This window comes from Triturus cristatus, chromosome 6 (assembly GCF_964204655.1).
Source record: "Triturus cristatus chromosome 6, aTriCri1.1, whole genome shotgun sequence".
In the NCBI taxonomy this organism is placed as follows: domain Eukaryota; kingdom Metazoa; phylum Chordata; class Amphibia; order Caudata; family Salamandridae; genus Triturus; species Triturus cristatus.
In genome coordinates, this window is record NC_140589.1 from 1,323,278,105 (window position 1) to 1,323,295,432 (window position 17,328).

At 45.7% G+C, this 17,328-nt stretch overlaps 1 protein-coding gene across 2 annotated transcripts in view; it reads right to left on the reverse strand.

Annotated features, from left to right (window-relative positions):
• Positions 1–6,934: 6,934 nt before the first annotated feature.
• Positions 6,935–17,328, reverse strand: part of MORN2 (MORN repeat containing 2) — a 241,183-nt gene continuing 230,789 nt past the window's right edge. The window contains exon 5 of one of the 2 annotated variants that reach the window (XM_085612314.1): positions 6,935–7,367. In XM_085612314.1, the coding sequence (XP_085468440.1) occupies positions 7,265–7,367 (103 nt within the window). In that variant the 3' untranslated portion in view covers positions 6,935–7,264. The remainder of the gene's footprint in view (positions 7,368–17,328) is intronic. The other variant, XM_085612313.1, reaches the window with a different exon arrangement.

Sequence of the window (17,328 nt, forward strand, 5' to 3'; positions counted from 1 at the left end):
GCTAGATAGGGAGGGGGTGGCCCGCACGCATCATCCGCTAGCGGCTGGCCTCATCCGTGGCCTAATGGCAGATTACACTCTACTAGACACGTGGCGCGTACTGCATCCCGCGGTTAGGGAAGGCACCTGCTTCACCCCGCACAGAGGTGCCTGGTGCCGCTTGGACTACTGGCTCTTAACCCCGCAGGTACATGTATGGGTCTCTGCAGTCACTCACAGGGCGCGTTCCCTCTCCGATCACTCTCCTGTCGAACTAACTCTGAATGTCCCCAAGCCATATATCACACCCTTCACGTGGCGGCTACCACCACATGCCCTGACAGATAAGGTGTTTCGGGAAGAGATTCATCAGCAAATACTTGACTACTTTGAGCTGAATGAGGGATCTGTGGCTTCACTAGGCACGCTGTGGGACGCATTTAAAGTGGTGGTAAGAGGCCACTGCATTGCGGGGCAGGCAAGGGTCCTAAAGACTATCAGGTGTTCGCTAGGCAAATTAGAGGATCGCCTGCATTCCTTAGAGGTGCAATACTGTTCGGACCCCTCGGCGGCCACGTTGGCCGAAACTCGCACAACGCTAACTGCATATCAGGAGGAGGCTGACAGGGAACTTAAGTTCCTGACTAAGCATGCTGTGGCCCGTAGATATGGAGAAGGGGACCGCCCGGGTAGAACACTCGCCCTGCTCCTGCGCGCACAAAGACCATCTCCCTTCATATCCTCAGTGATGACACAGGGAGGGGATAACGTATGCACTCCCCCTGAAATCCTAGATACGTTTCGGACCTTCTACAGAGACCTCTACAGGTCGCGGGAGGCCCACACGCCGGTGGAGCTTGCTGAATATTTGGATACTGTACAGCTTATCTGGTTCAATGCGCACCAAAAAGGCTACTTCGATCGGCCTTTTGAGGCGGATGATGTGCGGGAGGCCATAGGCTCCTTGGCGGCCGGAAAGGCGCCGGGTCCGGATGGACTGCCGGCGCAGTTCTACAAGGAATACGCAGATCTTCTGGTCCCCCGGCTGTTGGCAATGTATGCTGAGGCGGTCGAGTCGGGTATGCTCCTAGGGTCGCTTAGAGAGGCTGTCATCATCACCCTCCTGAAACCGGACAAGGATAGCCAACAATGCGACTCCTACCGGCCACTGTCATTAATTAACACTGATGCGAAGATTTTTGCGAAAATGCTGGCCACTCGGCTACAGCCGGTGTTGCCCCTCATGATCCGTCCGGATCAGTCGGGATTTGTACCGGGCAGATCGACCTCTCACAACCTCCGTACCCTCTTTGGAGTACTACACTATTTGGCCCCACATGTTAAGGTTGCGGCGGTGCTACTGGACGTCACCAAAGCGTTCGACTCCCTGGAATGGGGGTTCCTGTTTCCGCTGCTGCAGCGCATGGGTGTGAGTGAAGCCTTCATTGGCTACATTAGACTGCTCTATACCGGCATCACGGCTAGGGTGAGAGTTAACGGGCTCGTCTCGGCGCCCTTTGCAATTCAGAGGGGTACCAGGCAGGGATGTCCCCTGTCGCCCCTGCTCTTTGCTATCGCCACGGAGCCTTTGGCTGCTCGCATCAGGCAGCATCACGCGGCTAGAGGCATTGGGTTCTCGTCGAGGGCCTTGACGGTATCACTGTATGCTGATGATATCACGTTATATGTCACTGATCCTCAGACGAACCTCTCCCCTCTGACGGGAGAACTGACGCATTATGGTCAATTATCGGGGGTGAATATAAATTGGGAAAAGTCGGTAATTATGCCCCTGACGTCCGGGACTCCCCGCTTTACTCCGGATTGCCCGCTGAAAGGGGCCACTGGCCCGGTGCGATACTTGGGGATTTGGATAAGCACGGATAAACAGCAAATATGGACGGAGAATTATGGACGGGTGATGAGTTGGGTGGAGGAGAGGGTCGACCGCTGGAAGCACTTGCCCCTTTCGCTGGCTGGAAGAATTGCGGTGGCCAAAATGGTGATCCTGCCCAAACTCCTCTACCTGTTTGGGAATATCCCACTACCCCTGAATGCACATTTTTTGCGGCGGCTACGCTCGAAGATGGTGGAGCTGGCCTGGGGGGGTAAACAACCGAGGGTGGCATGGGAGACTCTGACTCTCCCACAGCGACAGGGAGGCCTGGCGGCGCCGGACTTCTCCTTATATGCTTACTGTGCACAGGCAGAATTCCTGCATTACTGGGCACATCCTACACCGTTTCAACCACATGTGGCGATAGAGACGGACAGAGTAGCCCCGCTGCCGCTAAATGTAGCACTTTACGTGCCACACACCCGGAGATGCACGGACATAGACCCGGTGCACGCACTCAGGTGGGCATGGGATGGGCTGCGGCGGAGGGCCGGACTTGACCTTCTTTATTCACATTCTGTGCCCCTGCGCGGGAACCCGATGTGGCCGCCGCTGCGCAGCATGCAGACCGGGGAGCGAGCTGAAGAGCTGGGCCTCCGCACTGGGGGCGATTTGTTTCCGGGAGACACCTTCCTAACTCCGGAGCAGATGTGTAATGCAGAGGCTCCGACGGTGCTGGACACGCTTCTTTACTATCAGCTCCGTCACTCGTGCCGGAGGTTGTCTCCCGCGTTCCCGGCGCCGCCGCCGGCCCTGCTTGCCTTGGAAAATGTACTAGCTGTGGAGTCCGGGCGCAAACTTATATCCCGCTTGTATGTGCAAATGCAGACTTGCCACCCCGTGGTTCTGCCGGCGGCGTGGGGCATGTGGGCGGCAGAACTGGGTACGGATATTTCGGATCAACATTGGGACTTGTGCTGCAAGAATCTTGAGATTTTGTCCCCCAACTATAGGCTGCGCCTGATCCACTTCAAATATATACACATGACGTACCGTACCCCTAGCCGATTGCACCGGATGGGTTTAAGAGACACGGATGAATGTTGGCGCTGCTACACTCAGGGCGCCACCTTTCTGCATATGGCATGGAACTGTCCTACATTGTCGTCATTCTGGGCAAGGGTAGTAGAGATTATATGCGAAATCACTGGCCTACAGATCCCGTGCACCCCACAGGCTGCGCTGCTTGGTATTTTGCACATGGTTAAGCCCAAACACCGTAAGCTACCAGCGATGCTATTGTTACTAGCTAGAAGACAAGTTGCGATGCACTGGGGAGTTGCTACGTCACCTAGCATTCGAGCGTGGGTCACGAGCGCAGTCTACTGCCAGACACAACTTGCCCTGTACTGGGAGCTTATGCCGCTGCGTTCACGACCTAAGGACATTTGGGGGCCTTTCACACAATGGTTGGAGCAAGCTACACTGCAGGCGCTGTAACTCGATACTATTCCCTAAGGCGGACGTAAGATGGCGGTGACTGTATTTCTCAGGGGGACTTTTTGGGTGATGAATCGGATTGAGGTGACGCATGCGGGCGGGATGGGACGCTCGGCTGCTGAATGCCACGCACCTGATAGTGTAGCACTGAGTTCGTGTGATGGTACCCACATTTTGATGATCTGCTTGGTGTGGAGGCGTATCGTCATCGCTTGTCATATGTACACAACAGTGTGTGATGTTGTTTTAAGTTTGTTTTTGAAAACTGCAAATAAAAAGAATTTAAAAAAAAAAAATATATTTGGTGTGATGCCAGCCTTTATTCATTCTATTTTTTCCAGCGTCTTCGGTGGTTTGCCACTGTTACTTGCCTTAGCTGGTGGAGTGCTGCTGTTAATTTGCCTACTACGAATTGGCTGCTCCTCTTGTGGTCCTACACAGCCCAGATCGGTTGCAGATGCTTCGTAGCCGTATGCTTGAATGCTACGGTACTCTGCCCTTAGCCACACTGAGCGTGGCTTATGGATTATCCTTTTGTTTCACATACTACACTTGTGTGCAACCAGTCTTCACCTGCTTGGAATATTCATTTGAATGGGCACTGGATCTTTGCCTCTCCAATACGGTATTTCCTGCACCAGATATTGATCTGCTAATGAGTCCCTTATTGTCCCATGAGCAAGAGTGTTACGGAGTTGGGATTATGGCCAACGCGGCTGCGCATGGAGTTTTGGCGCAATGGGATATCTGTGCGGCTACACATGACTTTCTCCAACTGAGTTATATCGAGTATCGCACAAGTTGTCCTCTAATGGTGCTGGAGGCACCCATTATAGAAGAGCACATATGTTCGTTCTCTTTATTACACTGGATGGGGTCTCTTTTTTCTGGCGATAACAATGACTTCCTCTTGGAGGCTGTGGCAACTTACTGCTCATACACTCTAATGGATTGACTTGGCCTGCGCCCATCATCAGCAGGATTATTATTATTTTTTTTGATGAGTTACCTTTTTACAAGATACTTTTCTGTTATTTGTGCAATATTTAAAATTAACTCTCTTTGTTTACATCTGAGGTCACATCACTGTTGATGCTCTTGATTCTTGCTCAAACTTCTTGAACTCTGTGTTCTCTACAAACCTCTGTCCGATGGACTGACCAGGGGAGGGTGTAGTGAGGAAATGGGATAGACTGCAGACATTGCTAAGTTAGCAAATGCTTGGCTGCCATTTTGCCGCTTTTTGCACGTGTTCCTACATGGTTCAGTTCTCGTAAATACTCTGCTTGCGCTTTTTCACATGAGAACTGTCTGCCTTTCACACATCTAGCTGTACACTGTGCTCCTCGTCTGCACAGCGTGTTCAAGGTCGAAAAACAATGTATGCTGTTGATTCACTTTGGTCAGTACCACGCCAGTAAACATAACATGGAACACAGCTGCACTACTGAAACTCGGGTGCTTTTAATATGGCATTACATGCATGAAAAGGCACTGGAGAAAATCATTCCAACTAAGAAGAGCTGTGCTTGTCCGGAGATGTAAAATCCTTGCATCTAACTGGGAGATATGGGGTAAACCTGCCAATGCCTTGAGATCTTCTATTATTATAATAAACTAGCTCAGAACACGAGGAGGGTGGGAAGGTGCTGTAGTCCTGTTTCCACTATCATTATAGTATGGTTTCCCCTTTTGTGCTTTATGGAATTGTAACAATGCTGATTATATTTTTCTTATGCATTCTGCTGCTAGTATTGGCTAGTGTACTGCATTATAGAGCACGTCAGTTAAAATAAACATTTTAAACTATACCATGTCTCTGTTTACTCACGTTGTGGACAAGTATGAGTGTTTGAACAAAAGAGTGTCCTTTTTCCCGCAATTCCTGAGAGGGTCGAAGTGACATGTTCTAGGATGTCTAATCATTGGTAGCTTCGCTGTAGCATGGAGAACGAATGAGACACTATAGCTAGTCGGATTGGGGTTCTGGGCACGGAGTTGGGTTTTTTGGTACACCACTACACTCAGAGGTCCTGGTTTCCTGCGCATAGTTCTGTGTATGTGCAGAATCCCTGCAACAATTGTTTTCATTGATTCTGTCCAAGAAGAATATAGCCTTGAACAGGATGGCACAGGGGACACCTGTGAGAAAGGCTTGATGAAGCAATGTACAAAAAAGGCCAAAGGCTGAGGTACACAGAACAGAGAGGTATAGAAGAAAGGGCAAGAAACAACAGGAGGATCTGGCAGACTGAGAATTATAAGTGAATTATCTTCCTTTCCCGCCCATTGACATGATGCCCTGAGTCAACAGGCTGAGATTCTCTAAAGATGTTGTGTGATGGTCTCTGTTTGCCTCCATATGTAGAGCTTTCTATTGGGATTAATTTTCTTTGTCTTCTTTAGGACTCTTTTAGACTTGGTTAAGGGATGCATATATGGGACATTCTATATCTGTAGAGGATTTTATAGTTTTGATACTTGTGAATAACATGTATGAAATGGAAATATCACACATTTAAAAAAAAAAAATTAAAACAGAGGAAAAGTGATCATGTGACACCAACTTTTAAATCACTTCACTGACTCCAAGTAGATCAGAGAACGATATTCAAGATCATGACCCTAATTTAAAAAGCTTAAAAGAGTAAAGATCTTTAGTACCAACAGAAAATGGAACTCCATTACTTGGTTGACTGCAATTCAGGTCCAGTAACTGAAAACAAATCTGTGAAACCAAGTCCAAAAGAAGCAACATGGGGCCAAACCTCTTAGACTAAAAGGCAGTTACCTAACTAAAGTTAGAGTACACTCAAGCTACTCAATGTTCAAGCCTAGTGCTACTGACTGCACCATTAGTATTTTCCTCTCCTTTATACTTCTTAACTCAGGTGATCATAGTGTGCATTTCAAATATTAAGTGATGTTCATAATAAAAAGTATTGAAAAATAAAGCACATAAGGGAGGCCACAGTTCCACCAACATGTTTTCAACTTACAGAAAATGTTGAAATAAATCAAAGAGACATTAAAGGGCTTATGAACCACACTTAAAAGGAAAAAGCAGTGACACAAAATACAAACACTTGATAAAAGTATAAGAATGTTAGTGCAATTTTGGGAACAGGAGACAAAGTCAAGAGTTTGTTTTCTGTAGGGAATGATATGCCTTTGGCTCTAGAGAAATGACAAAACCAACAAACTCAAATAAAATAAACATGATTTTTATCTCAATGCAGTCCTCATGTTCCCAGTCAAGAAGAAAGGAGTCAACGTACAGGTTTACCATGTGACATAAATGGAGGCATGGGAGGATGAGAAGCAGTGTCATATGACACAAAACAACATCTCAGCCAACACTGCAAATGGCCATTACCTCATCTGTACTTTTAAACAAATAACATTTAAAGCTAGAGTTTATGTTTAGACCGCACGTGTCCAGTTTTCCTATCACCCTAGTACTTTTATATTTTTCTTTTTTCTCCTGTCTCAGTCTTCCTACTCTTGTAATGTTAGCATATTTCACCATAAAACAATTCATTGTTCAAGATCATGCATAAAAATGTTTAGGTAATAGTGAAGCAAAAGCAAAGATAACAAACTACACAACACATTGGTATAATTATGTTAACCACACTTTAATTTGCAATTTATGTTCACCAAAGACTACATTGTAAAACAGTGACCTCAAGTAATATAGAGTCTATCACAAACCATTTTCTTTAGTGAAAGATAACTTTGATGTGGGATGTCTACATTTCAATGCACAGTGTCTGCTTTCGATGCCTCAATTTTATTTATAATGTCCAGTGTCTGCATTTCAAGCTCCAGTCTCTTGCTTGATGCGTAGATTTCGAGGTTGGGCTCAATATTATTGTCTGATGTTTATCAAGCTTCAGTTTCAAAATCAAGGCACAATTTAAGCTTTATTTTGGTTTTGATGGAGATCTACATAGCAAGCTTCAGTTTCAGCCCCGGTGCTGCTCTCTTATGGAACATGCCTCTCCATTCAAGCCCCTGGGTATCAACAAAGTCCCCCTCTCCTTCCAATCTGCAAAAATAAAGAGACATCCTGTCTATTTACGTTAGGAGTTTGGTGTCTTTTAAAATGAAATGTTCACTGGCCAGTTCAGCATATTGTTATGTACAGTAATAATAAATGCAATAACCTTCATATATGCCAACATTAATCTCACAAAAACAGAAAAGTAGAGAGTTCCACGCATCAATCTTCACAAGCGACCTTTTTGAAAAAATTGACTTAAGTGAGTAGAACCATGCCTTTGTTGATTGTTCTTTTCACAGGTTTTACATATTTCCCAGTCTATCTCAAGCTGTTTTCTAATTGTTTTCCTGCTGGTTTCAAATTATTTGAATTACCTGGAGTGGAAGGCTTCTTCCTGGTAAATCTATAAGTGGCAGGAGCAAACTTATTGACAGAATGTATGATAGCATGGTTCTTCTGATTAGTGAGGGTTTTAGTAGAAAGTGGGATCAGAAACTTTGACAAGGCTTTAAGTTCTTGACATAGAAATGCTTATTAGTGGTTGTTGCATAATTTACATTGACCATTTCTCCTTATTGTGAAGGTTCAGCAGGGTAAAGTAGAATGCATAGCAGTCTTTTCAATTGAGTTTAAATGATTGCTAAGAATGATGATATTTGAATGAGAAAATATAAGATACAGGGTGTTACAACTGTAGTCAGTCAGTATGGACAGTGATTGAGAAAGATAATGAAGTAAGCAAGTTTCTTTTAGCTTTGAAGCAAATAGGTTTTTGCTGTTGTTCCTCTGGATATTGAGGTCTCCTAGGGGAACACTGACTGTTGTGAAACATCTTGGATGTAATGAGTTTGTTCAAGTTTTCAAAAAGGGTAGCATTATGCTCTTGGGGATGGCAAATAATATGAATGAAGGCAAGCGGTATTGTGATCCAGTCTGATGATTACTAGTAGGAAAAGGAAAGGGAGTCACCTATTGTCAGGAGCAGCTAGTGCAGGTAAAAACGGTGGGGCAGGGGAAGCAGTGGGGGATTCGACATACGACAACAAGAGAAACAAATAAAAAAAAGAAAACCATGGTTTCTATTCTTTTTAATGTAAGTTTCCCACATCGTCATATGTCAAATCCCCACACCCCTCACCCCTCCCCAACGCCCTTACCTGCATGGGCCACGCCTGCATTTTGTGCAAATCTAGCTATGGTTGTGTATTAGAAGAGCAGTGCTTAAACCATTTTTGAGGTCTATCTTGATGAGAATGAGAATAGACATCAGCTAATAGGGTCAAACATGATGGTGGTGTTTGTGCACTGATGTTCAATGCCAGGAACATATGGACGCTGCTATTATTCTGTAATTTGTCTGTGGGATAGGTGGTGGGAGGGGGTAGTAGAAATCTTGGGGGAAATAATGTCAATTTGTTGTATCTTGATGCGCCACAATATAATGTTGCTTTTTTCTGGTTTCTTCTTACTCACAATAAAAATATATATTTTTTAAATGGTGGTGGAGAAGAGGGAGATAGCTACATTTCGACAATGCATATGAAATCTAGACTGTGAGATGTACTGAGTTCAGAAATCTCACAAGTTTGTGAAGATCTTGTATTAATTAACATACATTTTCAGTTAATATCTTTGGAGAAAACAGTATGAAAGATGTAGGTGGCATCAGTTTGCATACTTAAGGCTATCCTTTGGAATACATTTGTTTCTTTATGGCCTCAAGGACGGGATGTGGGATCCTGAGTTTTTAGAAAGGTATAGATAGGTATTTTTGAAGGTAATAAAAGTGTGGGGAAAGGGAGGCGATAAAGTCAATAAATGTGAAGTGTAACTAGTGAATGGGGGGGCAGAGCCAGCCACCATGCTCTGACTGAGTCGACCTCAGAGCACCTCTAAACCTGTGGTCTCCCTGGCCTCTTCCAGCAGCCTTCCTGTTTCTGAGGGAAGGACTTGAGGCACACCCTTGGACCTCTACGGTGCTGGTGATTGATGCTGTGGACGTAAATTGGTACCAGGAAAGCAGGAGTACCATCATCCCTGGAAGACAGCAGAACTTTAACATGGTGGCTTCCCTTGGAGCCTGGGAGCCTCCCTGATCTCACCTAGAGTTGGGGTGAAGCAGCTCTTGGGAGGAATAGCTGCCCAGTCCTGAGAGTATTAACAGGGGGAGCAGTAGATATGGAGGCCCGCGACTACAGATGACCTCGGGAGTATGGCTCCTTGGACCCGCCCCCTTTCTCATCGGCACTACCCTGAATTGCTGAGACTGCAGTGACGGCTCTACTCTCATAGTGGGCGACACCCTATTCTCGCCTCCTGCAGTCCCAGCGGTGGTGCCTTTGTGCCTGAACATTGCTCCCCTCAGGAGTGTGATTTTGTGGGGCCAGTGGACTCGGGGCCTTCCCGCAACCAAGAACACTATTGAGTGTGATATTGCCTGGGCCCGCCCAATTTCCTCCCTGGCATGGTCCTGCAGCATGTCTTATGTGCCTTGATTACTCGACTCCCTAGCGATTGCCACCTGCATGCTCATCTATGACTAACACAGGGTGCTCCCTGATACCAACCCCTGTAGCAGATCCTTGCCTGCTGGGCCAGTGCTGGCACATGAATTGTAGATTGGATACTGTGGCCTATATTCTACAGCCTTGCAGGTATGCTGGTGGAGTATCAAGTTTACTTGTTTGGCGAGCTGGTGTCTTTTATTGTGGACTAATTTAGCTGACGTATGTACCTGTCAGCTATTTGGTGTTGGGACAGGCCTACTTGTGTGGAGGGTTAGGTTGCAATGTCGGGATATCTTGTGATGTTGCTGGTACTCTGGGCGGAGTGAGTCACTGATGACAATAGGACCTGCCTTGTTGCTACCTGCGATCCTGGAAGTGTATGACTGGTGACTTCGGGATAGCTGTGGAATTGGAGGGCCCAGGATGTTCTGGTGCTGCTACTGGGGACTACCTATCTGGGCTCACCTTCTCTCTCCTGGTTGCTGTGGCTTGACTTTTGGTTGTGCACTAAGTCCCTTTACTGTTGTGCTACTGTGGGGGCTGTGACCCCTTACTGCACCCCTATTGGGATCTTAGCCTGGGACTTTCGTGCTGCATCAGAGCCATACTGGGAGGCTGTCAGCGTGCCAAGGATGACGATGCCACCAGCACCTCCCTGCAGGGATCAGGCATGGCACCTGGTGGAGGCGACAGTGCCTACATGGATGACAAGTTTGATAAATTGCTGGCCACCATTGATGCATCAGGGGAGCACCTAGATGGAAAAATTGATTTCCTGTCCATGGACCTCGGTCTGATCCGTGAAGATTCGCTGAAGGTTTCAGAGAGGGTCTTGGCCTTTTAGACCACAGTACAGTAATTTTCGCCAGTAGTTCAGACAGCAGACCAACGTATTACTGCTCTGGAGGCCCCAACAAAGCACTACCTTACCCGCTTGGATGACCAGGAGGGTCGGGCCAGGTGTAACACTGCTTGCATTGTAGGGTTTCCAGTCCCAGTTGAAGGGGACTCTCTTCTGGCCATCCTTGAGACCTGGCTGTGGGATATTGTGCCCCTGAGGGAATCTCAAACTTCCACGCCCTGAAACGGGAGCACAGTGTCTCAGCATGTGAGCCCTGGCCCGGGGTTCCACTGCAGCCGCTGGTGGCCTGTCTTCTTCATTTTCTGGACCGAAATTATCTTCTGCAGCAGGCCCAGGCCCATGGCCCATTTGTGGTAGATAACCCTTAGGTGTCCTTGAGTCCAGATTTTATGTACAAGTTCACATGCAGGGAGCGTCTTTTGTGTCAGTAAAGAAGAATCTAAATGAGCTGGGGCTCCTGTACTCTGTTCCTGGCCCACCTGGGGGCTCAATCGGAGGATAAGGTGCATTTTTTCACAGACCCATCAGCGGCGTGGGACTGGATTGAATTGCACAACAAGGGTATGACACTTCCTGAGGCATCTGGGCCCAGCCACGCTCAGTGCCCCAGATGCCAGCGGTTCAGGCAGCGTGGAGCAACCCGCCCCTCAGGAACTCAGGTGGAGTTGGAACAATCTTGAGCAGCTGAGACAGCTGCTGCTCTATGGTCGAGTGGATAGATGGCCCGATCTGTGCCACAGGCGAGCTGCTCCACTGTGTCAGACTCTGCGAACTCTCTTCCCCCTGGCCTTGGAGAGATATTACCAGGAGCTACTCCCAGGTCTGTAGAAGACTTGATTTGAGATGTTACTGCAATGCCTATGAAAATTCGCTTTACCTCATTGGTTTTTTTCAGGTTGTATGGCTCGCTAATTATCTATGATTGTTTCATTTCTTTACCTTTCTTATAAGACGTTGGGGAGGGGGCTTCTGGAACATTCTCTATTACCATACTGTCTTGTTGTGGTAAGTTCACACCTACTGCTGGCGGCTTATCTTCCTCTGTGGATCTGTTTGGCCCTTTGGCCCAATCTTTGTTTTTTGTGGGGGACCTCTATGTGGTGTTGTTTGGACAGGATGGTTGTGAGTCTCAGTCCTTGGGGGGTGGTGGGTATCACATTAAGTTGGAATTTTATGTTTAGCTGTGTGTATTTTAGTTTTCCAGCAACTATGTTTACAGTGTTGTAGTGTTGTAAGATTGGCACAGTGTTCAGCAGGGCTCCCCACAATTGTTGTGTTGATTGGCCTGCTTCAGCGGCTTCCCCCTCCCCTGACATGTCCTCCATGGCTCTGCATGTTAAAACACTAATGTGGAATGTACGGGGCCTTACTTACCCATCCGGGTGCTGTAATCTGCTGTCCTACTTAAAGCAGTGGGAAGCCCACATTGCTTTTTTTCCAGGAGACCCACCTTGCCGAGACGGAGGGCTACATTCTTCAAGGATGGGTTCATCTTTACTCTTATTGTGCTTTCTCTCGTGGTGCACTTTTATGGATTTAGCCAGGAGTTCCTTTCCGCTTGCATAGGGCGATCATAGACCCAGAGGGTTGCTATGTTCTGGTGCTGGGGAGTTCGGATACAAGGTATGTAGCTCTTTAAATGAGAACACGCCTAATGTGGACCAATCCACATTTCTTGTTTGTTTAGTGTCCCTGCTATCGTAGATGAACCCCTACTGGAGGATGGGGAGGGGGGACTTTCTTGCATGGAAGATCTGGGTTAATACCGCACGCACCTTCCTTTGCGGGGTGCACCTTCAATTGCGGGGTGATGACACTGGCAGTTTGGCAGCAGTTACTGATTCGTGGTCAAGCCGGTGGGAGTTAAAGAATTGCGGCCGTATGCGTTACTCAGAGTCCTCTCATTGCTCTGGACTACAAGATCTCGAGGTGCATCTTGATCTGATTTATACATGTAAATCTTTGTATGGACAGGTGATGGTGCTGGAAAACCTGGCAAATATGTATTCCGCCCATGCTCCTATGCTGGGGACTTTTCATTGGTCCCCAACTGATCAGGCCTACTGTGGCCTCCTCAATCGGAGTGGAATGGTAAGCGATGAATGGGGTGCTTAGGGGGTACTGTATTTTTAGTAAGGTGTGGGTTTGTACTCAACTTCTTTCTGAGATCCGTAAGCAGGAGAAGGTGCTAGATGGGTTGTTTGGAGAAATGGAACTGACTTCGGAGGGTAGGTGTCGGCTGCTGGTAGAGCAGGAGAAGTTCTTTATGTTGGTAGAATGACCTTGCAGCATTGATTATAAGGCCTATCTGACTAGGGTACATGGGGAGCATGATAAATCAGGCAGAATGATGACCTGGTTTGCTCCGGAGGGCAGAGAAGGCTGTTCTGTGCGACAACTTCGGTATTCTTTGGGGCGCATTGTATCCACACAGGAGGTTAATGCAGTGTTTCTACAGCATTATCGTGTGTTATAGTGTTCTGGGTCTGCGTGTGCAGAGGCGGACATGTTAGACTACATCCTGGATTCCTCTCTGAAGGCTCTTGATTCAACGTTGGTGGGTCAAATGGGAGGAGACATCACTGAGCAGGGGGTACAAGGGTGCAGTTAAGGAGATGGCATGGTGTAAGATGCCCGGTTTAGATGTGTTTTCGATTTAATTGAATGTATGACAATACAACGCAAACATTTAAAACGCATGCCTTTACAACGCAGTTTTTACATCTCAACATCCTTTACAACGCATGTTTTTACATCGCATGCCATCACAATGCATTTTTAGAAACTACATTTACAACGCATTTCATTACAATGCATACCATTACAACACATACCATTACAACGCATATTACTTTTAGGGCAACAGTAGGGTAAGTGTTGGATAGTGTAGGGGTAACAATTACTATTCCCACTCCAGTGAGTGCAACAGTAGGGTAAATGTTGGATAGGGAAGGGGTATAAATTACTATTTCCCATTACTTACCTTATGTTGCGTTATAATGACATGCATTGTAGTGACATGCGTTGTAATGACATGCGTTGTAGTGACATGCGATGTAATGGCTGCGTTGTAATGCCATGCAATGTAAAGGATGTTGCGTTGTAATGACTGCGTTGTAAAGGTAGTGCAATGTAATGACTGTGTTGTAAAGGTTGTTTCCCGATTTAATTTTATGCCCCTGTGCATCTGTTCTTTCGCCTAACTTGTGGCTGACTTCCGCCCTTGCTGGTTGAAGCTGCAGTTGTGTCATTCCCAAAGAAAGACAATGACCCACTTCTGCTTGATTCTTATCATCCCCTTTCTATGTTAAATGTTCATTATAAAATCTTGAGTAGAATATTAGCGACTCGATTACTTCCCCACATGTGCACTCTAATTCACCCGGATCAGTCTAGCTCCATTCCGATGCATAGCACCATGTCCAATATTTGATAGTTATTCCTGATGCTGCATTGTAGAGAATATATCCCTTCAGAGGTCACAGTCATTTCAGTAGACATCAGGAAGGCATTTGACTCGCTCCTTTGGGAATTTCTATATATTACTATGCTCAATATGGGTCTGGGCTTACCCTTTGTTAAGTGGACACGACTGCTTTACACCAGCCCTCTGGCCAGGATTCGCACTAGTGTGCTGATCTCTGATGTATTTTCGGTCAAACGTCAAACTCAGCAGGGCTGCCCAATTCCCCCCTTATTATTTGCACTAGTTATGGAGCCCTTTGCCTGCACAATTCGCCAGGGTAATTATATTCAGGGTTTGCACATTGCTGATAATTGTACATACTTGTCTTTGTATGGCGACAACATGTTGCTGTGTCTTCCGCGGCAAGATGGTGACCTCTTGGGAGAGATTGCTGCATTGTCAGATTTTGGGGTTTGATCGGGTCTTGCAGTTAAAGTTGTGCGTTTACTCTATGCAAGGAGATGTTGCAGAGCGCAGGCCTGTATCTTTGATGCTGGCGCTGTGATGGGTGTGAGATATGCTACCGTACCTTGGGGTGGCCAGTGTACCGTACTCCTGAATTGCTGTATAATGTGGAACTATGGGAGTGTGTTGACTGGGTTCCGTCAGGCTGTTGCCGTCTGGACCACGTTGTCTTTATCGGTCCAGGCCGAGTTGGCCTCTCTAAGATGATCATGCTACCACGTTTACTTTATATTTTTCAGGGAGCAAGATACTTTTGCTTTACTGGGGTACTTCCACTCATCGAGTAGCTCTTTGGAAGATGCGTTTACCTGCAATTGAAGGGGCTTAGCGTCTCCTGATTTTGAGCTATATTATTTGGCGGCTCAGCTGCAGTGGGTGGCACGCTGGTGTGCCTTCCTCTGGGAGGGCGTGGGGTCCGCTGATTAAAATATTGGCTCAATCACTCAAAGTTATAATCGACTCCACATCAAGATGTATGTCTCTTTATAAACGGGGGAGTCAATTTTGAAAGGTAAAGATTTAGTGAAGGTGGCGAGAGAGCAATTGATTTTGTGAAAATGTAAGAAATGATCATTTATTAACAAATTGGGAGTCTTAGATTAGTTGTCTCTTTAGTATGTGTGCTCATGATGTTGACTACATTGTTGTTCCTGGTAAAGTCTGTAATCTACTCAAATGAAGTGCGCATGTTTCAAGGTAGCAGAAGAAGCTTAGTGAAGGTACTTTATGCAATGTACTGAGGTAGTCTTCTTTTTGAGACATGGTGATTTACTCTAGATGTAGCTACGAGTTGCTCGTATAGAAGCTGAAGGTCATGAATCAATGTAAGATGGCAAATGAATATGGTGCCTGAGGGCACCTCCTGTTGAGATACAACTTACCTCACTAAAGCCAAGGAATGTGTTGTTTGTAGGCTTAAGTTGCAGATAAAGAAACTTGTAAACCTATGAGTAGCCTACCATCAAGATAGCCAACAATGACTGTGGATTAGTCAGTCCCTTCCAAAATTGTGTTGCAGATCCTATAGATGTGAGCCGTACTGTAAAGATGTTGACGTTTGAATTTAGTTACTCATTGAGTGAGGGTTATGCAATACCCAGTCCACTTTTCTAGGACAATAAAGCAGTATAGTTACTTCGCTGTGAATCCAATTGAGTTACATTTCTATCTGAGGGCAATAAATATATATATTTATTATCTACTGCCGATAGCCAGTAGGTAGTTGTAGTTAGGACTAAAGTTTCTACAGGAAAAGCCTTTTTTGTTTTGTCAATAACATAGGCGCTGCTTGACAAATCTTCGCAAACCTTTCACAAAACGTCAATTTTTTTGGTTCAGCTGCTGTGTGGAAAGTTTCAGGGTGATGTGGCAAGTAGGGCCCGAGAAAAATGGGGGATCCAAAATGCGTTTTCCCCATTTTATGTCCAAGGGGATTTTTCATTTGTTGCACCCCTATTTCTCGGTCCTTACTGCACGGATCACCCCCAAACTTTCCATGACACACAGAACCCTGACACATTTTGGGGGAAAATTCATGAAGATTGGTCAAACGATGCCAAACTTATAGGCAAATCATAAAATACTATGCACTACGTAATACCCCCACCGAACCATACAGACACTCATACTGATACTCAAAAAACCAACTAATAACCTATATAGACACTCATGTAGCTACTCACCAACCCATGCAGCCACTTATACACAAAGTGAGAGACTCATACAGATATTTACATATTTAAACATTACTCACTAAGCCATTTATTCACTAAGATACACTTAATCAGTCAGTTATACAATCAATTTTTCAAAAACAAATCATCCATTTAGACACTTATATACCCATTTATTCTTCCATTGACCTTGAGATATACATATATAAAACATATTTAATTTTCAGAAAAACACACATTCACTGGATGATGTCATCAGTGAAGTCATTTGAGATGTCATCAGTGATGTCATGAGTGATGTCACTGACCATGTCATGAGTGATGTAATATGTGACGTCATCAGCAGTGCATTGCGGGCGCGCAAGTTATAGTTAGCTGAACTAACTATAACGGGGGAATTTCAATGGTTTTGTACAACTGAAAAGTCCAACTAACTATAACGCCCCTGAAACCTATGTTTTTTTCAGTGAATTTCTAAGGTATTTTAAATGCTAATTCCCAACTATAACGTGCCTGAAACCTATGGTTTTTTCAGTAAATTTCAAAGGTTTTTTAAATGCTAATTTCTACTATGCCTACAGAGATAGGACATGTGAAGAAAGAAGAAAAAACGCACAGAAAGAAAAAAAGAAATGCAGAAAGAAGCATCAGAAGTCCTCAAAGACGAAGAAAACTGCAGGAAGAAGGATAACGTGCAGAAAGAACAAACAGAAGAGCAGAAAGAAGCCTTGTTGCAAAATCATCCTGTACCCTCAACTTTTTCAGATGGATACTGGTGGTAACTGAGTCTGACTAACCAGTCCTAGAGCCAGAGCTATGTTAAAAGACACTCAGAATACAGTGAAAACACCTACATACACTAGGGAACACTATGCGTTGGGGTCCCCCTGTGATTAGCATGACCTCCTCTGTAAGCCCCTAGTATATAATAGGGCGGGGGGATTAAAACTACCTCTTAAAACGAGCCACAGGGCGTGATAAGTCCCCTTGAATCCTGAGGGTCCCTAGGGTCCATCTAGACCAGTAGGTACCT